General features: G+C 42.2%; 1 protein-coding gene across 2 annotated transcripts in view; it reads right to left on the reverse strand.

The window, feature by feature from the left end:
* The window catches only part of LOC126237527 (phospholipid-transporting ATPase ABCA3), a 707,258-nt gene that overhangs the window by 470,620 nt on the left and 208,656 nt on the right, over nt 1–27,982 (reverse strand). For both annotated transcript variants that reach the window (XM_049947708.1, XM_049947709.1), the window contains exons 10-12: nt 20,880–21,011; nt 17,003–17,120; nt 4,294–4,448 (exon numbers count right to left, since the gene is read on the reverse strand). In XM_049947708.1, coding sequence (XP_049803665.1) covers nt 4,294–4,448; nt 17,003–17,120; nt 20,880–21,011 — 405 coding nt within the window. The remainder of the gene's footprint in view (nt 1–4,293; nt 4,449–17,002; nt 17,121–20,879; nt 21,012–27,982) is intronic.

Raw genomic sequence — 27,982 nt, forward strand, 5'->3', positions numbered from 1 at the left:
ACCACAACAACAACAACTGTGCAGAGCAAGTTTACAACTCGTTTTAGCATTGTGTGTAGTGCTCTTTCAGAAGTTATTGCAAGGCATTGTGGTAATATAAGTGGCAACAGCAAATCTCACCCAGTATTACACAGGCAGGTGAGAGAAATAATATTTCACGTGTATCAGTTCTTTAGATGGGAGCTGGAAGCGGCAGCCACCGCTGACAAAAAAGCATCGCCCAGTGTTGACAAGTGCCAAGAATGAACAGCTGAGGTGTGTGGTATCGGTTTGAGAACTGTACAACGGATCGCCAGTGAAGCCAAAGCATCTACTGAAGAGAACGAATCACCTATTTTTAAGTCACCTGGTAATTGCCGAAATTGAAAGAAATTCTTAAGTGAGCTCAATGATTTCAGCAAGAATGTGTTACGGCGCAAAATATTCGACATGTATAGCCAAGGTGAATATCCTACAGCAGATAAATTATGTTCCTACATGAAAGAAGCCAAAAGTTTCAATGGCAGCAAATCTACCATGCTCAGAATATTAAGGGAGATGGGATTTAAATACAGAAAGAGCAATGACGGAAGAAAACTGCTCTTAGAGAGAAGTGACACTGTAGCAGCAAGAACTGAGTTCTTGAGGGAAATGCACCAGGTAAAATGAGCCATAAAATCATGTATTTATTATCTCGATGAAACATACGTTCACCAGAACCATTCAAGACCAATTTGCTGGAAGACAAGTGACGCTGTTGGTGGCCTGAAGTTTCCTGTGGGAAAAGAGAGACGCCTTATTGTTCTTCACGGTGGTTCTGCAGAGACAGGCTTCGTACCAGAGAGTAAATGAATATTTAAAGCATCAAAGACGAAGGAATCAGATGACTATCATTCTGAAATGAAGCGGTGGTTTGTGCAACAGCTACTTCCGTACATGGCAGAGAATTCTGTTATTATCATGGACAATGCAAGTGTGCACTCTGTACAAGTGAATAAGGCTCCTACTTCAAATACCAGGAAGGATGAAATTATTTCACGGTTGTCGTCTAATGGAATTCCTCACACAGCATCACAGACCAGGGCAGAGTTACTCATACTCGTAAATGGATACAAGCCTAAATACTGCACTTACAAGATAGATGAACTGGCAAGACAGCATGGTCACTGAGTAATCAGGTTACCACCATATCACTGCCATTACAATCCTATTGAGCTGGTATGGGCGCAAGTTAAGGAACATATCTCAGAAAGAAACAGCACCTTCTGAATTGCTGACGTGGAAAGACTCACACCTGAAGCAGTGGACAATGTAAGCATATCTGCATGGGCAAACTGCATCAGACATTCAGAAACACTCCAGGAAGAAGATTTTAAAAAGGACATCAACAGAGACTCGGTGCTGGAGCCTTTCATAATTAATCTTCTTAATTTGGATTCGTCTTTATCAGACAGTGAGGATGAAGATGTTTTGGGATACCTGTGACAGCACTGCAATGCTGCGGTAAGCATTTAAACATATATTGTAAATCATAAGCCTGTCTAGGTTTGCCTGGCTGGTAAAGTAATTATAAAAAGATTTTAGTTTCTTACGCAATTTCGTTGTGGACTTTGTTTAAAGCTTGTCTTCAGTGATTACACTCATCAATTTTCTTATTGAATTATCCATCAAAATATGTAAAATTTCATTTGTATTTATGCTAGTCGGACCGCTGTCTTCATTTTTGAAAAAGTAATTGTTCTTCCTTTCCTGAAAATTAGTCCCAACAAACAGCATGTGGAAACTTGTTTTATATTATCTATAGCAATAACTATGTAGAATAGACACAATATCAACAACTATAAATTATTTGTTGTATGTGAGGTGTCTAGAAACAGAAAGTGCCTTTGGTTCTTTTAATAACAATTTTTCATGTATGACAGGCTCACTTTATATTTTCTGAAATATGATTCTTTCAGCTATGTGCCGAAAAGATGCTCTACATATAGACGTTTGCTTAGGTCACTTAAAAAACTGGCATGCAAAAATTTCACACGTGCGAATATTTCCCCTGCAATCCAAATAAATAATTTTGACTACAGATGGCATGCCATCACAGGATGAACGAATTCTCTGGGTTCAAAAGGGAGACAGAAATACTCCTGTATGTGCCACGATTTTTCCCGGTACTCACACATATAGCAAAACATTTTATGTGTATTATAAAAATCGTCTGAGTATCAGTAGGAATACATTTTTTTCACGAGGTTTCTTCTAATTTTCAAATTTTATTTTTCATGGCAGCACAAGAAGATTGTATTTTCTGAGTTAGAATAGGAAAGATAAATAAATGCGCAGCAGTTTTCCCAGTTACTCAACACGGTATTCTTGTGTTGATCGACAGACACAATAAACTATGCAAGTCTGTCTATTATTCTTGCCAATGTTCATAGTTCTTTTATTTTTACACATTTTATGCAACACCATATTTTAAAGGCAGACAATTCGATGACAACACCTTTCTCACAAAGACGTACAGGTATTATTGCGCTTGTCACCTTTCCTGCATGTGCGCGTACTTCAATGCTCGGCGGTCAGTAGCCAACAGTCGAATGGAGCGGTAACAAATAGTGTGGCTACACCACCACCTTCATTATGGGATAATGCCATATGTGCTGGACATTGTGGCTGAGCGGTTCTAGGCACTTCAATCTGGAACCATGTGACCGCTACGGTCGCAGGTTCGAATCCTGCCTCGGGCACAGATGTGTGTGATGTCTGTAGGTTAGTTAGGTTTAAGTAGTTTTGAGTTCTAGGGGACTGATGACCTCAGATGTTAAGTCTCATAGTGCTCAGAGCCATTTGAATTTTTGAAATCCAGCAAACAGTTGAAACTAGGCAACAGTCTGGAACGAAACATTTCGTTTCAAATAAATTGACTGCCTCAGTGGAAAACATTAATTACAGCCAAATCTCTTTAACAAACCAACAAAAGTAACTTCGTTCTGCAAGGCAATTAATGATTGGCTGTCATAAACCCAGAAATAAATTGAAACCACAAAACAGAAACATGATTATGTGAATGTATTTAATTCAATTGATGGCTCCCGGCTACAGAAATCTGTTTTGTTTTCATTTGATGTGAGAGCTTTAAATGAAGAGGAAACAGCAAAATCGCTAAATGTAAACACTGCGTGCCAGAAAAATTTTTCCGGGTAGCATCTGGCTGCTTGCCAATACAGCCAACAGCCACACTTTAAGTAGCCAGACGCGGGAAAATGTACTGTCCGTACGTGACTCAACTGTGCAGGTGCATGAGCTCACTGGTAACTGCTCTAACAAAGCTAATGTAAACAATTGTGACATCACGCTCATCACAAGCAGTTTGTTGTTATAAAGTACTGCATAGTCTTCATCCTAATGCCTTTAAAACATTTTGCTGTTGGCAGACCCTTGCACATTTGTAGTGTGTTATGTTGTGATGGCACATTTCCTTTGAAACTTAGGTTTTACTTTATTTTTTCTCTCATTTATGTTTTATTGCTACAGTATAATTCTGCAGTAGTGGGATATAGTAATATTCTTTGTTAGAGTATCCATTCTTAGCAGTCAAAATTGCAAAAATTTAACTGAAAACCAAAACACTGAAAATTTCCCAGAATTCTAAAAAATATCCATGTTTTTCCCAGTTTTCTCCCAGATGAAATATTTCCAGGTTTTTTCCCTGAGTTCCTGGTTGTCCCAGGGCATATACATCCTGTATAATGAAAATAACATCTGACAATGTAAACTCCAGGTGGGAATACCAACACTAAATGTAAGGAATAGAATAGACTGCTACTCAGCCTAAAGATTACTCACTGAGTTGCAGACAGGCACAATGGAAAGACTACAGTGATTTGGCTCAGAGCCAAGGCCAAGAAAACACACACAGTCATTCATACAATCAAGCACACCTCACATATGACTGACATCTCCAGCAGCCTGCAGATGGTGATCATGTGTGTGAAGTTTTCTTGCTTGTCTGTATGAATATGTGTGTGTGTGTTTGTGTGTGTGTGTGTGTGTCTTGCTTGTCTGTATGAATATGTGTGTGTGTGTGTTTGTGTGTGTGTGTGTGTGTGTGTGTGTGTGTGTGTGTGTGTGTGTGTGAAGAAGGCTTTGGCCATAAGTTAAATCATTACAGTGTTTCTGTTGTGCCCGTCTGCAGCTCAGCATGTCACCTTTACGGTGAGTACCAATGTATCGTTTCCCTTATGTTGTTAAATAGCATCTGAGATTACCATACTTATCAGTACAACATTTAAATTAAAGATCGTGCACTAATACCCCTACCTTCGCAAAGAAGTGCAAGTGTTCCTTTACAGTGAGCTCATCAAATAGAACATTATGCTGAGGACACAAGCCAAGACTGTCTCTGACAGCTTCCATGTTTCTTCTTATATCGTATCCATTTACAGATGCTGTGCCACCAGAAGGTGTTAACATACCTAGAAACAATAGAGATGGGTAATACTTTGATGGTTGTGTGAATACTGAAAAGGCAAAATTTGTCTAGAAGGTATTTCAACATTTTAAGAAACTTGACAACTGAGCTGACTTCATCCTAACTTTGTGGACAGTCAGAATCACTTATCACCACCACAAACATGTCAGTACATAGAAAAATCTCTGAAAATAACATTCATTACACTGATTTCAGTACATGTAAACAAGACGTTCATCTTCTATCTCAGTTGTTACCTCCATCAAATTCTAATATTTACACCAAAAATTTTTGAATATGTGGTACATAGTCTGGTAGTATTCAGTATTCACATAGACTTCAACAGACAAACCAGATAACTGTGAAACTATTATAATTCTCACCTTACACTACTGAAGACTGCCAGTGGTTACCTTAAGATCTACCAAACCCAAATGCTAATGTCCTCGAGGTTTTCGTAAAAAGATTCTAGGCAATTGGTGGCTGATAATTTTATTGTGTGAATAAAGACACAATTTATTCACAATGAAAAACAGAGATGAGAAAGAAAGATTAATTGTTGGGGATTGCATCAGACAGGATTTGAAAACCTGAGGGCTTAAAGATGGAAGACAAGGTAATATGCAAGATGAGGATTACTGCTTAAACATGATGCATGAATTAATAAGAGTGAAAAGCTTAGTGCAATGCACATAACAGATGTGGGAGGAGGGCAGTGAAAAATAGACAGGTAAGACAGTGAAAGATGAAGAAAACTAAAACGGACTGAAGAAAAGAGTAGTTACAGAGAAGAAATGCTGAGATGGAAGAAATTAATGTAAATTAAGGCCCAATGAGTGGCAAGAAACAAGGACATGTTGTATTGCTAGTACCAACCTGTGGAGTTCTCAGAAATTGGTATCTGGGGAAGAATCCAGATGGAGCATGTGGTGAAACAGGTGCAGGGGTCACAATTGTCATGTTGTAGGGCGTGCTCTGCAACAGAATATTGTGTGTTGCCAGTGTACACCCTCTGCATATGCCCATTCATCCTAATTGATAATTTGTTGGTAGTCATGCCAATGTAAAGAGCCGAACAGTCTTTACATAACAGCTGGTATATGACGTGTCATTTCACAGGTGGCTCTCTTTTGCGTAGTATGGGTTTTGCCAGTTACAGAGCTTGCTATAGGTGGTGGTAGGAGGTTGTGTTGAGAAAGTCTTGCAGTGGTGACAGTCACATAGGTAGGAGCTATAGGGTAGGAAGATGGGTGCAAAAGGGGCATAGGGTCTGACAGGAATGTCGCAGAGTTTTGGAGGGTGACTAAAAGCAAAATCCCAGACAGAATGAATCTTATTTCAGGGCATGATTTTAGGAAGTCATGGCCATGTCCAAGTAACTGATTAAAACATGACCAGGATAATACTGAGTCCGAAGTTGTTTTTTGGAGGGATTAGCAGTACCAGGATTGGATGTGATGGCCCGGGAAGTTTGCTTTTGAACTAGGCTGGTGGTGTAAATAAGTGCAGTCAAGGCTGTATTGCTGAAAAGTCCCTGCATCCGAACAAATATGTTTGCCTCGGATGCCAAGGCTGTGTGGGAGGGAAAATTTGAGAAAGGACGGCAACTGTCAAAATGTAAGTACTGTTGTTTGTTGGTAGGTTTAATGTGGACGAAAGTGTGTAGCTGGCCTTCAGTGAGGACAAGATCAACGTCATGGAAAGTGGCATGGGATTCAGAATAGGACCATGTGAAATTTAATTGGGAGTAGATATTTAGAGATTCCAGGAATTTTAACAGGTCAGCCTCACCATATGGTAAAAATGCCATCAATGTATCTAAAACAAACAAGGGGCTGAAGACTTATGGATCCCAGGAAAGCTCCCTCCAAGTGACCCATGAAAAGGTTGGCATAGGAAGGAGCCATCCTGGTTCCCATGGCCGTACCCCTGATCTGTTTGTATGTATGCCCTCAAAGGTGAAGTAGTTGTTGGTAAGTATAAAGTTGATTAAGGTGAGCAGGAAGGATATCATAGGTTTGGAATCAGGTGGGCGCTGACTGAGGAAATGTTTAGCAGCAGACAGACCATGTACGTGGGGGATGTTGGTATAGAGGGAGGTGGCATCAATGCTGAAAAGCAAGGTGTGTGGTGGGAGTGGGACGGGCACGAATTTCAGACAATCTAAGAAATGGTTGATATCTTTGATGTAGGAGGGAAGTTTTGTACTAAGGGTTGCAGGTATGGATGAACTAAGGCAGACAAACATTCAATGGGTGCTTTGAAACCAGCAACTATAGGACACCCAGAATGATTGGGTTTGTGGATCTTAGGAGGAAGGTAAAAAGTGGAGGTGCATGGTTTGGGTAGTGTGAGAATTTCTATGGACTGAAGTGTTAGTCCTTGTGAGAGGCCTGGGGTTTTAAGGAGGGACTGCAGGTCAGTTTGAATCACAGGGATGGGATCTTGATGGCAGACACTGCATGTAGAGCTGTCAGACAACTGGCGTTGACCTTCACTAACGTACGTACTCCTTTCAGTCAAGTACTACAGTGGTAGATCCTTTGCCTGCTGGGAGGATACTGATGGAGTCATCAGCTTTTAGGGGATGTTGAACCTGGAGTTGTGTAGAGGACAGATCAGGATTATGTTGTAGGGACCTGAGGAAGGGTTTTGAAGCAATGCTGGATGTGAGGAATTCTTGGAAGGCTTGTAAGGGTTGATTTTGAGGTAGTGGTGATGGATCAAGCTCGGATCATGGTCTGAACTTTTCAAGGCACGGTTCAATGTCAGGTTTGCTGTTGGAAAGGTTTTTGGATTAGGTTGTGAAGTGATAGTCCCAATTGATATTATGCGTGAAGAAAAGTAGGTCCCTCAGCAAAGGATCAAACACAGGTTCAGGGCTAAAAATGAGACCCTTGGATAATACAGATAATTCAGGAGGGGAGAGTGCTTTAGATGAGAGATTATGAACACTGTACTGTTATGACTAGTTCTTGTAATTACAAGGGTTATTCTTGGTTTAGGGGGCAGTGGTGAAGACTGGGATGTTATGGAGGTTGGCTGAGCTCAGTTTGTAGGAGAAGAATGGTGGTTGATGGTGTGGTTGATGGTGTGATTGTTTAGGGAGCTGCAGATGGACAGGAAAGGAAACATTACTGTTGAAGTAGTTTAGGAGAAGGCGGGATAGCTTTTTGAGGTGAATTCTGGCATGTTGCAGTCTGAAGTTGGCTTGGGAGATGAATCCGTCCTAGAAAACATGAGGGGCAGAAAACTGCAGGATTTTATAGAAGGAGAGAAGTCTGGTGGAGTGGAAACTGAGGCATATAGGTCACAGATTAGTCAGGCAAGAGCAAGAGATTTTTGTATTTGAAACTGTAAAAGAGGCTGGTGCATAGTAGGGTCATATCCCAAATATCTGTGACCTTACATTTTGACAGTTGCCGTCCTTTCTCAAATGTTCCCTCCCATACAGCCTTGGCTTTCGAGGCAAACATATTTGTTCGGATGCAGGGTCTCTTCAGCAATACACCACCATTCCCACCTCAGTCTTCACTGCACTTATTTACCCACCAGCCTAGCTCAAAAGCAAACTTCCCAGGCCATTTCATCCAATCCTGGTACTGCTGATCCCTCCAAAAAGCAACTTTGGAGTGCACCAATGGTGAGTCAGTGTTATCCTGATCTGGAATGTTTTAATCAGCTGCTTGGACATGGTCATGACTTCCTATAATCATTGTCCTGAAATGAGATCCATTCTGTCTGGAATTTTGCCCACCAAACCTAGAATGGCTTTTAGTTGCCCTCCCAATTTCTGCAATGTTCTTGTCAGACGCTATGCGCCTTCTGCACCCATCTTCCTACCCTATGGCTCCTACCCCTGTGACTCTCGCCACTGCAAGACTTTTGCAACACAACCTCCTACCACCACCTATAGCAGCCCTGTAACTGGCAAAACCCATACTATGAAAGGGAGAGCCGCCTGTGAAATGACACGTCATATACCAGCTGTTATGTAAACACTAGTCGGCCTTTGACATTGGCATGACTACCATCAAATTATCAATTAGGATGAATGGGCATATGCAGAGGGTGTACACTGGCAACACACAATATCTTGTTGCAGAGCATGCTCTACAACATGACAATCATAGCCTCTGCACCTGTTTCACCACACGCACCATATGGATTCTTCCCCAGATACCAATTTCTGAGAACTGCACAGGTTGGAACTAGCACTACAACACGTCCTTGTTTCTTGCCACTCATTTGGCCTTAATTTACATTAATTTCTTCCATCTCAGCATTTCTTCACTGTAACTACTCTTTTCTTCAGTCCGTTTTAGTTTTCTTCATCTTTCATAGTCTTACCTGTCTATTTTTCACCACCCTCCTCCCACTTCTGTTATGTGCACTGCTCTTAGGTTTTCGCTCTTATTAACTCATGCATGATGTTTAAGCAGTAATCCCTGTCTTGCATATTACCCTGTATTCCACCCTTACGCACTCATATTTTCAAATCCCATCCGATGCAGTCCCAACAATCAGTCTTTCCTTCTCATCCCTCTGAGCCATGGTTCTCGGTGATTTTCCTGAAATCTGGCCCTTTCCCCAGACCTCACAAGTACCTTTCCTTCACCCCTCTTCCTTTTCCTTCAACCCTTCTGCCTGAAGAAGGAGCCACTGGCTCTGAAAGCTTGCCCAATTACAACCTTCTTTTATTGCATGTTCTGTCGCCACTTGGTGAGTAGCTTTTTATCTATCCATTTAAATTATTCTGTCAAAAATTGGTGGTTTCATTGCAATATTATGAAAAGGATGGCTGCTGCTCACCATATAACATAGATGCTGAGTCACAGATAGGTACAACAAAAGATTGTCAGAATGTGTGCTTATAACAAGTCCTTCATCGGAAACAGATGACACACACACACACACACACACACACACACGCACACACACACAACACAGATGCAGATTCACAAAGGACTTGTTGGCCAAAACTCACTGTCTGACAGTCCTTTTTTTTGTGTCTTTCTGAGACTTAGCATCTTCACTACATGGTGGGTAGCTACTATCCTTTTCATAAGATTGTTGTAAAGTGTAGATTACTACCACCATTTAGAGGAGATGTTGAGTTGTAGATATGTATAATAAAAACACTGCTAAAGATGTGAGCTTCTAGCCAGAAATGCTTCATTTCATTTCATTTCATTTCATTTCATTTCATTATCTTTCTGTAAATCATTTAGATGATGTAGGAATTGTCACAACAAAGTTATAATATTAGTACAAGTACTACAGACATAATAATGGAATATCACTTTCAAGGCATTTTTAAAAGTACAAATTTAGACATATAAATTAAAATTTTTGGCAATAAATTTACACACAATCAAAGTACTCATCTACGTCATAGAAAGTTTTGCTTAAAAGGTAATTTTTAAGCTCAGTCTTAAATTTTACTTCATCTATTATTTCCTTCATGTACACTGGCAGAGCATTGTAAAGTTTTATTCCAAAATAACTTACATGCTTTTGGGTTTGTGTTGTCCTTACCCTTTCTACATACAAATTCTTACGAGTTCTAGTATTATAATTATGGCAGTCCTCATTTGTACGTAGATTTTTCATATGTGCTCTTGTACACAGAATGCTTTTAAAAATATACAGTGATGGTATTGTGAGTATTTGCAGTTCTTTGAAAAGGAGCCTACAATGAGTTCTTGGAGAGTTACATGTTATGATTCGTATAGCTCTTTTCTGAAATTTGAAGATATCTGTTAAGCTTGATTTAGTTTTACCCCAGAACACTATACCGGTAAGACACGATGGACTGAAAGTAAGCAAAATACACTAGTCTAGTACAGTCTGTGCTGCATACTCTAGATAATATCCTCAATGCAAAACATGCCGAATTGAGCCTGTGGGATAAGTACTTGAGATGGTCTTTCCAGCTTATGTTTTGATCAATATGCATGCCCAAAAACTTTGTGGACTGTACACTCTCTATCTTCTTATCCATTAGTTTTAACTGGAGGTCCATATCTTGAGTTGCTTTGCCATACTGTATATAATTTGTTTTACTTAGATTAAGTGTTAACTCATTAGCATTAAACCACTACTCTGAAGTGCGATGGAAAACGTGAACCGTGTTACTACACAATTGGCGACGAGTAGGGTCGTTCTTTCGCGTGTTGCATCGTTGTTCCGGTTTCGCAGCTTACCCATGGCATGGAGGATTTAGTGTGGGTTTTGGTTGCGCAGCAGATGGAGCTCATGGCCATCATGAAACAAGTGCTTCCGGTATTGCTCTCCACACAGTGTGCTCCAGCGCCGTTCCCTCCTCCCTTTCCCCCGTATGACGAGACAGCGGAGGATTGGGAAGCGTATGAACATCGCCTTCGGCAGCATTTCCAGGCGTTTCATGTTGCCAATGCGGAGGTATGTCATGCTCTCTTCTTGTCTTGGATATCTCCCTCGCTGTATCAAGTTTTGCGGCAACTAGCGCCGTTGCAGGAACCCTCGTCCTTGTCTTTTGACGCATTGTGTTCACTACTGTCTTCATATTATCGCCGCTGCACGCATGTTTTGGCGGCTAGGGTCGAGTTCTATCAATGCAAGAAGCAGCCCCATCAGTCTTACCGGGCGTGGGCCGCAACCCTGCACAGTCTTAGTCGCAAGTGTCACTTTGTCATGGAGCAGTCGCGAGAGTCGTATGCCCACGTTATGGTGCGCGACGTCATTGTTCGTTCGGCCCCTGATAGGGAGGTCAGGCAACGGGCCCTGCAGTTAGAAGACCCTTCCCTCGAGGAAGTCCTGTCCATTGCTCAATCGTATGAAGTTTCTCATGCCGCCAGTCAACAGTTGGAAGTGTGGTGCGACGTCGCGGCGGTTCAGGGCAGCGCGGCCGCGTCCACTGCGTCTGGGGTGGACGACGTGCGAGCGGTACCATCCGGCCGTTACGGCCGCTCCCGCACGGCGTGTAAAAAGAGTTCCGGCCGCCGGCCCCTGTTGCCGTCCTGTGCGTTGTGCTATATACATCACAATCGGTCGGAGTGCCCCCAGCGTTGGGCCATTTGTCGCAAATGTAATAAAAAAGGACACATTGCTAAAGTTTGCCGCTCAGCCTCGAAAGAATCAAAGGAAGCAGGTACAGAGGACATGGATGTTGACATTCAGGAAGTTTCATCGGGCCAGGCTCCCGACACATTGGCCCACAAACTCTTTATCAAGGTGTCGGTTCGGTCGCGCCGATTACAACTGCAAGTAGATACGGGCACGGCAGTTTCTTTGTTGAATGCACAAACTTACTCTTACCTTGAGTCGCCCCCGTTGGCGCCAGTTTACCGGCGTCTACACGGTTATGGTAAACAGTTCATTCCCCTACTGGGTCAATTCACTACCGACGTGACTTACAAATCAGTCACTCGGCCTATTACTTTTATTGTTGTCAGTGATGCGAGCTCCTCTAACCTTTTTGGCTTGGATGCCTTTCAAGCTTTCGGGTTTTCTATCACTGACACCATACAGTTGGTCTCCAAAGACGTTCCCTATCAATCATTAGAATCTTTGATCTCTGACTTTCCGGGTGTCTTTGAGGAGGGCCTGGGGCGTGTTTCAGACTTTGAAGATCACTTAACGTTGAAGATGTCGGCTCGCCCGCGTTTTCTACGCGCGAGGCAGATCCCCTTGGCTCTCCGCCCTCAGGTAAAGGAAGAGCTAGACTGGCTGACAGCCCTAGGGATAGTTCTTCCCATTTCTTCTAGTGAGTGGGCTTCTCCCCTCGTTATTGTCAGGAAACCCTCGGGAAAATTACGTCTTTGTGGCGATTTCAAAGCCACCATTAATTCCCAATTGGTGGTGGACACCTATCCTTTGCCTCGTGCTGATGAATTGTTCTCCGCCGTAGCGGGAGGCCAATATTTTTCGAAAATCGATCTTTTGGAGGCTTATCATCAGATACTTCTTGATGAGGACTCCAAACGGCTGGCAGTTGTCAACACCCCGTTTGGCCTTTACCAATACCAGCGGTTGGCCTTCGGAATATCCAGTGCCCCGGCAATCTTCCAGTGTTATCTTGAGCACGTCACGTCGACAATCCCTCATTGTATTAATTACCTGGATGACATAATTGTCATGGGTCGCAGCACGAAGGAACACTTGCACAACCTTCGCACCCTCTTTCTCAAATTCAGGTCCGTGGCATTGCGTTGCAACCTGCATAAGTCAAACTTCTTCCAACCGTCCATTAAGTATGTGGGCTACACAATCTCTCGGCACGGCCACCACCGGTTCATTCCCAGGGCTTCCACCATCGCCCGCCCCCTGTACTGGCCTCTGCGCAAGGGTGTTCCTTTTGATTGGTCACCTGCATGCGAGTGAGCATTCACCTCGTTGAAGGGCCTCCTCACGTCAGTGCCTTGTTTGGCTACTTTTGACCCCCATAAGCCGTTGGTCCTGGCTACAGATGCTTTGCAGTATGGGGTGGGGGCGGTCCTGGCCCATCGCAACGCAGATGGTTCCGAGCGTCTAAAACTCTTAGTCCCGCACAGGCCCATTACTCCCAGGTGGAAAAAGAGGCTTTGGCCATTGTCTACGCTGTTACCAAGTTTCACCCTTTCTTGTATGGCACGAAGTTTCAGTTAATCACTGACCATAAGCCGTTAATATCGTTAATTGACCCCGCCTCTCAGATTCTGGATAGGGCGGCCCACAGACTACAGCGCTTGGCCTTGTTCCTTTCTAAGTACCATTATGACATTCATTTTCGCCCTACAGGACAGCATGCCAACGCAGACGCTCTTTCCCATCTTCCAGTGGGCCCGGATCCTCAGTTTGATCGAGAGGAGATTATGTGTTTTCATTTGGATGTGGCATCCCACCAAGTGGTTGATGACTTCTCGATCACTAGTTCTAGAGTCGCCAGGGAGACGGCAGCTGACCCGGTTGTCCGGCAGGTAGTTCGCCTCATTCAGCAGGGGTGGTCATCCCGCCCTCCAGGCCGGGCCTCGGACCCTCTTCGCAATTATTTTGTTCTACGAGACCGCCTCTCTGTCTTGGAAGGAGTTCTCCTTCTGGTTACTGATGATACAGCTCCTCGCGTGGTCGTTCCTGCAAGTTTGCAAAGGGAAGTCCTCACGTTATTACATGAGGGGCACTGGGGTGTTTCCTGTACTAAAACCTTGGCTCGCAGACATGTGTACTGGCCCGGTATTGATAGAGAAATTGAGCACTTGGTGGCCGCCTGTTCCCAGTGTGCGAGCCAACAGGCATCTCCCAGGTCAGCGTTCTCTTCATGGCCGCGTGCAACCCAGGCATGGGAACGTTTCTCAATGGCCTTTGGCTCATTGTCATTGATGCTTATTCCCGATTTCCATATGTGGTTCGTTTCTCCTCAACCACTTCAGAGGTTGTAATCCAGGCACTAGCAAAAATCTTTTCTATGGAAGGTCTGCCAGTCACCCTGGTCTCGGACAATGGACCTCAGTTTATGTCGCAGACCTTCCAGGATTTTTGTAGGCGCTTCGGTATTCGGCACGTTTGCTCTCCCCCCTTACATCCACAATCGAATGGGGAAACCGAGCGCACAGTGTGCACATTTAAGACACAGATGAAAAAGTATGTGCACGAATTTCCTGCGGTGGAGGCGTTGACGTTTTTCCTGACGGCATACCGGACCACACCTACAGGAGAACGCAGCCCCACAGAGCTCCTCCACGGGCGCCACCCTAGGACTCTGCTGCACCTCCTTCAGCCCAGTCCTCGCCAGTCTTCACAAAACGGAGTACCCGGCTTTCCACCGGGTATGTCGGTCTGGGCACGTGGGTTCGGCTGCAATCCACGTCGGATACCGACAGTGGTCCTGCGCCGAAATGGCCGCCGGCTCTATACCTTGCAGACGGGGGACCGGGAGGTATGTCGTCACCAAAATCAGCTACGTCCACATTCGGGCACCCTCCCTCCGACCCCTCGGGCAACGGCTTCCCCATTGCCGGCACCTGTGTCGGTTTCTCAGGGGACGCTACCACCCCTCCCTCCTGTGCTTCCGCCGCACTGCGATGGCTCTCAGCCTTGGCAGCCTCCAGTAGCTCCAGCACCGGCATCGACATCGTTAGCGATGCCCCAGCGAGAGCCAGCCCCCCTCGCAGGCCCGGTTGCTCAGCAGGCTGGTTCACCTGTGGTCGTCCCTTCTCCTTCCTCCCCACCACTGGGTCTTGCCCCTCCCGGGGTGGACCAGGATCCAGAGTTCAACGGCCTGTCTCCCGTTCTGTCCCGGGTTCCGGAGGTGGGACGACAGGGGCCTCTTCGTGTGGGTCACTTCCAGCCGTATTCGAAGGTTCCGGCTCGAGGGTTGGCAGATCCCCTCGACCCCGGCCTTCCGATGGACGTGGAGGTCGTCACTCCTGCACGACGCTCCACCTTCCGACGCAGTGGATCACAGTGGCTTCACCCCCCGAAGGAGGAGGAGTGCAGTAGCCACCAGAAAGATCGTGGGAGGCGCACATCGGCACGGCGCGTCACGGACGGTAGTTGCCGCAAATAGAGTCCCGTCCACCAGAGGGCACGCGAGAATTCGGCCGCAACCTCTGCCAGCGGAACAACAACAACTCAGGCAACACGGGCTGTGCCCAGTCAGTTCACATCGGGCATGCCTATGAGACAGTTCCCGGTCTACTCTGAAGTGCGACGGAAAACGTGAACCGTGTTACTACAGCATCTATATTTGTGAAGATATTATCTATGAGACTTTTTGAAGAGTTTGTTATTCTTGTATGGTTAGTTATATGTGGATACAAATTGAAGCTCTGTAAAACATTCAGGAACTGATCTTTGGATGCACCTTCAGTCAATAAGTTGACATTAAAATCGCCACTTATAATTATTGTTGATTTTTTATGATTATAATATTTTGAGAAATGCCTCTAACTTATTTCTAAAAATTTCAGGATCACCACATGGTGATCTGCACACTGACATTATTATTAATTTACTCTTTTGCATATTCAACTGTATTGCTGCAGCCTCAAAATGTTTTCTTCACTCAAGGATTCAGTTACAGTCATATTTTTAACCTTTACTCCAGGTTTTACATAAATGCAAACATCACCATGTCTTGTTTCCTTCCCGCATTAATGACTTACTAATTTGTATGGGGAAATGCAAATATTTTCTAGTTCATAACTCATGCACCAATGTTCTTAATGCAAATACAATCTCTTCTAGCTTCACTGGCTGCAATCTCAAGTTCTAATATTTTATTTTTAATGCATTGTATGTTAAGGCTCATTATTTTTAAATAATTGAAATTAGATTGAGAGGAGTTTGTACTTATGTTTGCCAATGTTACTGGCTGGGTACCAAAAATCATTAAGAATTACACGTTTCCTGCTCCTTGTATATCTTACCCCTGGACGTGCCACCATACTTGTTGTACCTGTAGTTGTAGCTGCTGTTTCAGCGGATGCTGGAGGTGTTTCTGAAGCTGATGATTCAGTGGATGTTGGAGATGCTGACAGTTTTGATGCTGAGTCTGTTTTTGTAACTGATGTTCCAATTTATACTGGAACTTTTGCTGAAACTGTATTTTCGTTTAAATCTTGAACTACAGTTGGCACTGACGTTACTGTGGACGTTGAAGCTGCATATGAAGCTGATAAATGATGCTTCAATGGTGTTGATTTTTCTTCTGTTGATGATATCTGAGTGGCATTTTGTACCACTGGTCTCGCCTCTGTTCTTCTGAAGTAGACAACTCACACACACACGACCTCTGGCTCTGTCCACTGAGGCTGACTGCAAGCAACTGTGCATGATGGAAGAAGCACTCTGGGTGGTCAAGTCAAGAGGGAAGCTGTGGTGGGGAGGGGGAGGGATGGAGGGTAAGAGTGGAGGATGGTAAAGTGCTCGTAAACTTGCCTGTGTTGTGCTTGCGTGAATGTGTGTGTGTCTACTTCAGGAGAAGGCCTTTGGGCTGAAAGCTCATGTGTTTAGCAGTATTTTCTATGTATTCTGTTAAGTCATGTATTTGATTTGATCGTAGGAGTCTTTTAGTAAGCAGGTAGTACTACACAAAATTGTGTCTCGCAATATTTTACCAAGAAAGGAAGCTGTCATCACAAAATTTCCATGGGAACATTTAAAATTAGCTTTCAATCAGTTTGTCTTACTGATATCAGGATGGATTATGAGATGCTATGTCTTAAGAATCTCAGTGCATACAACTGTGTCATCCCTTATTTCGTGAGAAATTTTCCTTTTTGCTCAAATCATTACAATTTAGTTTCCAAAAGCATATATTTTCATACAGTTAAAAACTGATTTTAATGGTTAAATTTAAAAACTGGTCATGATTAAAAACATTAATACAAGAAAGGTGCAGCCATCTCAGATGAGAAATTTTTAACCCATGTAGAAATAATCATGAACAGGGACACATCAGGAGGTAACGAAGTAAGCTGGATTATTTGTCCTTGACTAATTTTGTTTGGTATCGAATATTTACACACTTTGTGAACAACCTACATTTCACTGAATCTTTATCATTTTCATGACCTGCTGTAATATGAACATCATTACCTGTCAAAAGTGACATTGTTGTTGTCTTGCCAGCTCCATTGTGACCAAGAAGTACAGTAATTTGACCTTCATACATATTCAGGTCCAGATCATCAACAGCTACGTTGTTATGGAACACCTGCATAAAGAATCAATGGCTGAATACACATATGTTAGAAAAAGTGGGGGTAAGAGTAAGTTACATTTCTTTATAATGTACACAATGTTGTAACCAGTTGAGATTGTCAAATCTTTTACAGTTAGATTAACTTCTTCTTTTCTGCACAGTCATTGCAAAATCAGCATTACCACAAGTTTCCCCAAGTGAAATTCCCTGATTTCCGGACAAGTTTTAGCATTTTCCCTGACAAATTTAGAGATCTCAAGGGTAAGTAAAGACATAAATTGACAAAAAAAGTAAGGACTTCTATATTTCTGAACGTGCGAGCAACAATCTTAAATACTAATGTCAACTTCTTTTGTAATTAACTATTTTTATATGGAGAAAGCAAGAAATATGGTATACATGTTTCATTAAGAACACTGATGATATTTTATTTCAATGAAGCAAAACACATTTGGTGACAAAAATACGCATTTTGTTGGAGTCGCAAAACAGATTTAAAATATCTTCACTGCTTTCAGAAATAACCTCAGAAAAAAGTAGGCCCTTTGAAAGAAATGTATAAGATGGGGAAGAGTTGTGTAAACCGACACTATAGGTGACCGCCAATAAAATTTTGGTTCTACTACGTTCGTTATTGTCGGTTATTACCCACTGTGTTATAACTGGTGTGCAAACTGCCAGTGACTGCCACAATTTTCTTCTTCTTATCGTCCATACTTTCTAATATATAAAATATTTTCAAAGTACCAAAATATACTAGAAAAAATAAAATGTCTATAAAACACTACACTGTACAATGTACTTGTGGTGAGACAGTTGCAATTCCTGAAAACCATTGCCCACAGGCTCCAGCCTGTCGAGAGGCACCACAGTCCCGGGTCCGCAGATAAACCGTGAAAATCCACTGCACTGTGCCATACACAGACAGACCCAGCCTGCGGGCAGACCGGTGAGACTAGACCCGACGGGCAGAGCCTGCACATTGGTGGGAAACTGTGGGCTTCATTCAGGTCGGCAGGCACGATCCCTTAGAGATACTCACAGAAATAGCCTGGAGTTGTGGCCCGTATGGAAGTCCACTTGTGTGGCCAGCTATTCACATGTCACAGACACCGTGTCGAAGAAATGAGACCACAGCAATCACCGACACAACAGGTAACTCTGAGAATCGATACTAATGAGGATAGGTAGCAACTCACCATAAATATGATTGCTGGGCCACAGACAGGCACACAGAAAAGACAATCACACTCTCACAACTAAATATTTGCCTCTGTCAGAAAATGAGCGTGCACACATATTCACAGAGTCACAACTCGTGCACACATTGCCACAGTCTCTGGCCGCTTCGTCACCAGGCTCTGAGAATCAGCTCCAAACAAACCACTCCTCACGCCCCCTGACTCTCGTCGGCAGCTGCTAGGCTAGCAGCAAGTAGTGGTGGCAGCACTGACTGCAAGCTGAGGGGAGGGGAGGGGAGTGGTACAAAGGGGAGAAGCAATAGAAACGAGGGAGTAGGGAAGCGGTGCATGTACTCAGCTGTGCCCAGCCAGCAACAACACGACATCTCAGTAAACGAACAATTTCATGCTACTGAGACAAAAATGAGATTTTTCCAGGTTTTTTTTTTTTTTTTTTCCCGTGATATGTTTGAAATTCCTTACTATTCCCTGACTTCCAGAACTTGTGGCAACCTCAAAAATACACTGAGGGGCCAAATCATTATGACCACCACCCAATATGAAACTGAATGTGGCTGGTGTCATTGCTGGCTTGTAAGAGAAGTATGTAAGTGGAGTAGAGGAAATAGGTAATAATTCTAATGACAATAATAGCTACAAGTGGGGAAATCCACTCACATAAGTGACTTCGACAAAAGGCAAATCGTTACAGCCAGGCGCTCCCAAACAAGTATCCCAGAAATGGCAAAGCTCATCACTTCATGTACTGTTCATGTACTACTGTTGTGAGCTCTACAGAAAGTGGTCGAAGAACAATAAGCGAGTGATGAGGTGTCGGATGTCCGTGCTTCGTCACAGAATGTGGAGGCTTGCCTGCTCTAGAAAGCAGAATAAACAGCAATCTGTGGCGGATTAAAATGCTGATGACAGATTAAAATGCTGATGCAGGCACAAGTGTTTCGGAGCTCACCGTTCGGTGCAAATTGTTAAACACAGGGTTCCACAGAATATTTGTGTCCACATTGACCAATGATGTCATTTAGTACCACAGTAAACTGGGGACCTTTGGGATCAGACTGGACTGGACTGACGGGATCATATCACCTTGTCACACGAATCACATTGCTCGTTACACTGGGTCGACTGTACCCGGATACACTGTCACTTGGATGAACGGATGTCCAAAACGTGCACTGTGCTGTGGTCACAGACCAATGTGGACGGTATTATGCTATGGGGACTCCCGCGAGACCCACAGTAGCTATCGAAGGCAGCATGATGGCTGTAGACTGTGTTAACATAATTACAGATCACGTGCATCTGTTTGTGCCAATGTCTTCCTTGACAGTGATGGCATCTTTTAGCAGGATAATTGTCTGTGTCAAAAGTCCAGAACAGTGTTACAGTGGATTGAAGACCAACGTAGAAAACTTACGTCAATGCCTCAGTCACCAAACTGAGCCGACCTGAACACAACGAAGTATGTCTGGTACACTACTGGTGCCAGATTCGCACGCTGAACAACCAGCTCGTAATTTACTGACACTGGATGTGCTACTTACCTACAGCAGACTTGTCAAATCTGTGCTGTGCAGAAAAACTGTCATATTTGGTTTCAAAAGTGGTCCGACATACTATTGAGCAGATGGTCACCACAGTTTGACTTGACAATATGGGTGCAATAGTGAGGAACTGTTTCACTGCCCTGTCCTCAGTACTATCAACAGAGGGAGGCAGACAGACAAAAAACACGTGGAATCACAATCCGATAAGAAAGTCTCAAAACAAAAATGTGAGAACCATTTGGAAAGTTATATTAAAAAAGACACTTAAAAAAGACTTAAGAACAAAATTGCAACTTTATCACTTATTACCTTTAAGAAGACAAACTTTAATCAAATGTGAAAAGTCGATGAGCTCATTACTTCAGCAGCAGCTCTCTTTTTAGTAAACAGTAAAGTACGAGGTCCATGCCTTCCCAGAAAGTCACTGACCACAGATACTTGTAAGTACATTTACACAATGACCTCAAGTGAAATACGACTACAACAAATACATAAAGTGATGAAACCTCAAAAGAAGTTGACCGAGTGATGGGGTTAGAGCATAAAAAATTTGCTCGCCATATAGTAATATCATTATCAAAGCTTGTCATCCATTATACACACTGGATCTGTTTGGACATCCTAAAAACATCATAAGAGGTGCTGCTACTAAAAAAGCACGGTGTGTCGATGTAACAACCAACTGTGTCAAGCTGCCCCCATAACAGGTGGGCCCCTCCTCTCTCAGCCAAGAGTCTGCACAACTGCCCTACCACTGCTTTTAAACCTTCCCCAACCCATCCCTGTTTCTTCCCTGAGGAAAGAATTAACAGTTCTGGAAGCTATGAAAGTGTTTTCAATTTTAAGTGTGTCTGTCGATAGTGATGGAATTTCACTTCCTCGAGGGAAGCACTGGCCAGCAATTGTGTCCCTTTGTAACTTTATTATTTCCTAGAGTAAATTCTTCTTTTGATGCAGTATATGCTACTTGTTCACTTTGCATCAAGAAAGAGGAGAAAAACTGGAAGGAGATTTAAGCTACTCACCTTTCTGAGTTTCATAATTTGTATTCCCTTCTTCAGATGCAACGGTTCCTTCTCGAAGAATTCACTTTCAGGAATGCTTTGCTCCTCGTTAACGCCTTCATTATCATGTTCAATTCCAAACCAGTATGAGCGCTGGAAAAACAAGTAAAGAGAATTATGGCTTTTTTAAAATTTTATTTTGAATAATGCATATGTTTTCTAAGAGGATTTTTAGTTACATACGATGTCAGCTAGCAAAAAGGACTGGAAACGGAAATGTGAAACATGACTCTCATACAATCTCAATGTACAGTTCTCGTGACACGATCCGGTCAAAAGTATTCTGCTACTTCAGCCGGACAAGTGAACTGCTGCTGTGACCTTTATCTCTAGCTGCTGGAACAGTTCAACGTTCAGCCAGTGCAGATACCATTTGTCAATTTGATACTGTTGACTTTTCTTTGTGATTCCTTCCTCGGAACCTCAATAAATTTCTTCAAAGCGCTTAGCAGTACTTGAAATACGGTACGAGAGGAAAAAACGTTCCAGTGTCAGTACTGTGCAGTGACACCCCACTCACGTCACCACTGACACCTGTGCAGCAGGTACAAAATCATTACCGGTGTGGCTGCCATTAGCAGTGATACTGAGGGTGCTACAGGATCATTAAATATGGTTGTAAATAGAAGTGTAAAGAAGGGTGGGGAGGTATTCCTGCTTAGCAAGTGCAACAGGAAACAGATTTAAGATTGCCTGACTAGTCAATATGAGACATTCATCTCTGAGACTGAAAATCTTTGAGTATAAATGTGCAGAATATCAGACAAGTTTTGTGACAGGATTTAAGGGTTTCTGGCAAACAGAAAATCATATGTCATTCTTAACAGATGTTTTTCTTCTGATGTAAAAGTAACTGTGGCAAACTCATAGGGAGTGTACTGTAGTACTATTACTTTTGACAATGTATACAAATGACCTGATGGATAGTGTCAGAAGTTTGTGAAGCAATTACTGGATGACACTGTTGTGTATTGAGAAGTCACGATGTTGGACAGTTGTCGCAAAATGTACAGGTCCTTCAGAAGATTGATGCTCGGTGCAAGCATTGACAGTTGATCCACAACACACACAAATGTAACGTATTGTGTATAAATACGCAGAAAGACCTGTTATTATACGATTACACAACTGCAACACGCAGCTGAACACAGTTACATTTATTAAATATCTGAGCATATATGTATGCAGAATTTTACAGTTGAATGACCACATGAAACTAATTAACGGTTAGGCAGATACCAGGCAGAATCACTGGAAGAATCCTCAGGCAGTGTGATCGATCCACGAAGGAGGTCGCTTACGAAACTTTCATTTGACCGATACTCAAATATTGCTAAACAGTCTGGAATCTGTATTGATAGGATTGATAGATGAAACATACTCAAGGAAGAGCAGCACATTTCAAAACAGGTTAATGTAGTAAGAGCAAAGGTAGCACAAAGATTTTCAAATGACCCCAATGATACACGATAAAAGAGAGGTATTGTCCACTTGGTTTACTATTAAAATTCCAGGAGGCATATGTTCTACTGATATATTATTATTATTATTATCATACGTTCAGCTGATATATCGTCACAAGTATATCTCGTGAAAAGACCACGACGGTAAGATTACAGACATTCGTGGCTTGGAAGCTTGCTTACAATCTTTCTTCCTGCAGACCACTCGTGACTGGAGCAGGAAATGGGGAAAGTGACAGTGGCACACAGAGTGCAGACATAGATGAAATTACAAACTATTCTCTTTTATGCAAACCATTTATGGTAGTTTGCAGTTTTCTTGTTTGCTGTGCATTCAGGTATGAATATTAGTGAAACATCAGTTTAATATGTAGTGGTTGCAAAACATTAACACAATTTTTACAGAAGAATGGAAATAGTGGTAGAGAGGGTCAGTTTGTGTTCCAGAGAAATATAGAAACAGGCGAGGAAACTCTGGCCCTAGGACTTATCTTAGCTGACAGACTGAAGAAAGGCAAACCTACGTTTAACAGCATTTGTATACACAGAGTAGGTTTTTGGCATTTTGACTGAAATATGCTCTTAGGAATTCTGCAGGTAGTAAGGATAAAATATAGAGAACAAAATGTTATTTATAGCTTGTACAGAAACAAGACTGCACTTATGCATTGAAAGGCATAAAAGGGAAGCACTAGCTGAGAAATAAGTGAGACAGGGTTGTAGCCAATCCGCAATGTTATTCAACTGTGCACAGAGCAAGTAGTAAAGAAAGCCTTAAGGAAATTTGAAGAGGAAATTAAAGTTCAAGGAGAAGAAATAAAAATTCAAAGTTTTGTCAATTGTACTGCAATTCTTGTACTATCCCACAGCACTCGGAATAGTAGTTGCAAGGAATAGATATTGTCTTGAACAAATATTATATGATGAATATCAACAAGAGTAAAATATGGGTAATGGAAGGAAGCCAATTCCAGAGGACACTGAGTGAATTATTTAGGAAATGAGACAAAAAAGCTAGTAGATGAGGTCTGTTATTCGGAAAGCAAAATAACTGATGCTAGCAGAAGTAAAGACGATATAAAATGCTGAGTGATGATAACAAGAAAAGTATTTCTGAAAATTAACAAAGAGATACTCAGACTTACTGTGGAATAAATAAAATTTATGTCACAACTGGATAGCAAGGATTCATCAATTTGGTGGTGAGGGAAGAGTACAGGTAAATGCAACAGCTTTGAGAGGAAGCTTTTCAATGTGAAACTGCATAACAAGTAAATCTTCTTATGTAAGATTTCTGAAATTAAAGAGATTCATTCAGTGGTTACAGAAAAGGCAAGCTACAGGCATTACGAGCATTTATGCGATAAGTCACACAAATCTGAAGGCTGTAAATTCAACTAAATACTTAGGGATTACAATTAAAAATAACTTAAATTTGAACGAACACATAGATAATGTTGTGGGTAGAGCAAACCAAAGACTGCAGTTACGCATTGAAAGGCATAAAAGGGAAGCACTAGCTGGCAGAACACTTAGAAGGTGCACCAGATCTACTAAAGAGACTGTTTATACCATGCTTGTCTGCCCTATCCTTGAGAATTGCTCTGCGGTGTGGGATCTGCATAGCTGGGACTGATGGATGACATCGAAAAAGTTCCGAGAAGGACAGCTCATTTTGTATTATCATGAAATAGGGGAGATAGCGTCACAGGCATGATATGCGAATTGGTGGAGTGGCAATCATTAAAACAAAGGCATTTTTCATTGCGACGGGATCTTTGCATGAAATTTCAATCACCAGTTTTCTCCTCTTATTCTGAAAACATTCTGTTGGTGCCTGCCTAAATAGGGAGAAATGATCATCATTATAAAATAAGAGAAATCAGGGCTCACACAGAAAAATTTAAGTGCTCGTTTCTCCTGTGTGCCATTCGAGAATGGAATGGTAGAGAGACAGCATGAAGGCGGTTCACTGAACCCTCTGCCTGGCACTTAATTGTGAATAGCAGAGTAATCAAGTAGATGTAGATGTAGATTTTGTTCAAAATACCATGGGACAACTTAAATGAAACAGCTCGTGTCTGTGATGTATATTGTATTTCTCAAAACATCCTGTGGGGATGCATGCTAGTCAATTGCTTCTTTATGTATCCATTTCAGGGAGAAGTTTCCTTGTATGCCAAAGAGAATGTGCCATTCTGTCACATACTTCAGGAGGTTTCTGAGAAAAATCAAACTGTGTACAGTTCTCTTCAGTGGAACAAGATTCATGTAACACCACTCAGAAGCATCCCTAATATCTGTTGTCCTGTCATCTTCAGCTGTATGTAATATTGTTGATAAAATTACTTTGAATCCATCTGATTACAACTGAATAAAAAGAATTTTCATACAATAAATTCATTTTATTCAGCTGTAATTACAAAGATCCTAAGTATAATTACCAACATAATATTACTTAATGGGACATTCTGCAGAAAAGAATGAAGTAGAACACTGCATGCTTCATTTAATTAACTTTGGAATGTGATTATCTTAAAGGAATAGAAGGAACCAACAACACAACAAGAGATAATATTTTCATTTTTCTCTCATTAGTGGATAAGTGCAATGTGTCAGTGTTTCTGATTGAGAATCATTCAAAGTGGTACTCATTCTAATGTTGGGAGGTATTACGACAGCAATGAGAATCCACAGATGCAAGAAATTCAGAGTCATAAACACAGTTGCAGTAGACATACTTATAAAGTCCTTAAATGACCACCAGTGACACGTAGTGTGTAGTGCATCTTTGATTATAAACAGAGTGCAATTTCACATTTTTATCACATTTTATGAAAGTCACTTTCCATAAAGGCACATAAAATACATTACCTGCAGTGACAGACAGTGACAATAACACAAAGCATCAGAAAGTCCTGTGAAAGAAGGTGTGAATAGTATCAACACTTTCAGCAAAATTCATGGACATCTGAATTACAAAAAATAATGGGAGGTATTGAGAAACATTATGTTATTACCATATTTAAGCATACAAACTCTGCAAGTAGGGTACATAAATTTAAGAAAAAACTGAAAAAAATCTGCTAGGAAAGATTTCACCATAAGAACCACAAATGTTCAGTAATAAGTTAATTGACATGAGAGCACAAAGAGATTATTGAGATATGTTATGTTATATATAGCTGAAGCTCACCCTGAGTTACATGTTCCACCTATTCCTTGATGTCAAAAAGGGATGATTGTGTAAAAGGATAAGTAGCTAAGTAGTAGGTGGGAGCATCCCACTGTTTGAGGTTGTTATAATTTATAGGTAAAGTCTATGAAACAGGAAGCATACAGAATGTCTACAAGGCGTGACGACACTCTAGCAGATCTACTTGCTGTGTGAATGTTTAATTATTGTGTGATGACACCGCTTGGAGGTGATTTGGATGTATCAGAGAAGAAAAGCCATAATTAGTTGTAAAAATGACAAAGGACTGAAAAACAATTTGTTCATTCATTACTAAATTAAACTTTGATCAGTAGACACGAAAAGATATATTTAAATGCAATTATTTGGAAATTTGAGATCCCTTACAATATAGTGTAAGATTGTTCAAGATGATTTAAAATATAACAGTTTTGTGAGACAATGCTGAGGTATAATTTCATAGCTGCTGGACGTATTTAGAACTCTCTTACAGACTTTGCACCAACTGCACTAGAGAAAAGCCATATACCGTAACCAGTGGCCTCGATTTGCAAGTCCGCGACATCAGGAAATCATCAGAAGGCAGCCATAATTGAGAAGAATTACACGTAAAACTTGCACAAGCTACCAAATAATGACAGAACATTAACACCATTATCAGCATTAATACTATACGTCACAAGGAGAAACAACACAGCGAATGGAGTCATATGGTTTTGATTAAACAATATGAATGGTAGTGATGATTTGTGCACTCTATATTACCTGTGGACAGATTTAGAGATGTAGTACACCTTTCAGGTAGATTTTTCAGATGTATTTAAACAATAAGTGGTGTGGCATCTGCATAAGAAACAACTAGTGGCCAATATACCTAAGTTCTCAAAAGTTTTTGAAAAGCTAACATAAAATAGAGTAGTTGCATAGTTCTCAGAGCTCAACTCATTAATAGATACACAGATTGATTTTAGGAATGGATAATCTGTAACTTCGTGTATGACAATTCAATGTAAACTGCAGCTAATGGGTATCATTTGCGATTTAATACTACCTTTAAATGGTGGTATACTGCTAAACACATTATAATGTAATGGAATTATCTGCAGGATCTTCCATTGGCAAAATCCAGTCATACTTTTAATGTAGTAAGCTGTGGTTAGCTTGACATAGTAACACAACAGGAAATGAGCTGTCATGTAATTGAGGTACCATGTGATAATTTGCTGCCTCAGTTACACTATATCCACAATTGCTGTGCAAAGACTTTCTCCACATACGCGTACACCATAATTACCCTACCAAGCCTCTCCATCATTTCTAGGACCCCAGTTCCATACAATACAATACAAAGCAATAGTTTGCAGGAATTCAAGTTAGTTCCACTTCTTTAATTGGTATACAGCAACAAGTTTCCTTTAACTGTGGAAGATAACTCTTAGCTTATAGTGATTACTGAAGTTACAAGCCAGTGATTACAGGCTCCAGTCAGTAACAGAATATTATTACATAAAATGTAATTCAGAGACTAGGTGAGAGCTAACACCTGTTCTTCCCACGGCACCAGAATTTTACATCAATGGATTAAATCTTTGCCATCTAGCATGAGAAGAAGGCTGAGGCTATGAAAAATCTCCAGTGGTGATTATTATTAAATAAAACAACATATGAATGATTGAATATCACTGTCATAATTAATTTATATTTGATGATACAGTACATATACACTCCTGGAAATGGAAAAAAGAACACATTGACACCGGTGTGTCAGACCCACCATACTTGCTCCGGACACTGCGAGAGGGCTGTACAAGCAATGATCACACGCACGGCACAGCGGACACACCAGGAACCGCGGTGTTGGCCGCCGAATGGCGCTAGCTGCGCAGCATTTGTGCACTGCTGCCGTCAGTGTCAGCCGGTTTGCCGTGGCATACGGAGCTCCATCGCAGTCTTTAACACTGGTAGCATGCCGCGACAGCGTGGACGTGAACCGTATGTGTAGTTGACGGACTTTGAGCGAGGGCGTATAGTGGGCATGCGGGAGGCTGGGTGGATGTACCGCCGAATTGCTCAACACGTGGGGCGTGAGGTCTCCACAGTACATCGATGTTGTCGCCAGTGGTTGGCGGAAGGTGCACGTGCCCGTCGACCTGGGACCGGACCGCAGCGACGCACGGATGCACGCCAAGACTGTAGGATCCTACGCAGTGCCGTAGGGGACCGCACCGCCACTTCCCAGCAAATTAGGGACACTGTTGCTCCTGGGGTATCGGCGAGGACCATTCGCAACCGTCTCCATGAAGCTGGGCTACGGTCCCGCGCACCGTTAGGCCGTCTTCCGCTCACGCCCCAACATCGTGCAGCCCGCCTCCAGTGCTGTCGCGACAGGCGTGAATAGAGGGACG

Source organism: Schistocerca nitens, chromosome 2 (genome assembly GCF_023898315.1).
Source record: "Schistocerca nitens isolate TAMUIC-IGC-003100 chromosome 2, iqSchNite1.1, whole genome shotgun sequence".
In the NCBI taxonomy this organism is placed as follows: Eukaryota; Metazoa; Arthropoda; class Insecta; order Orthoptera; family Acrididae; genus Schistocerca; species Schistocerca nitens.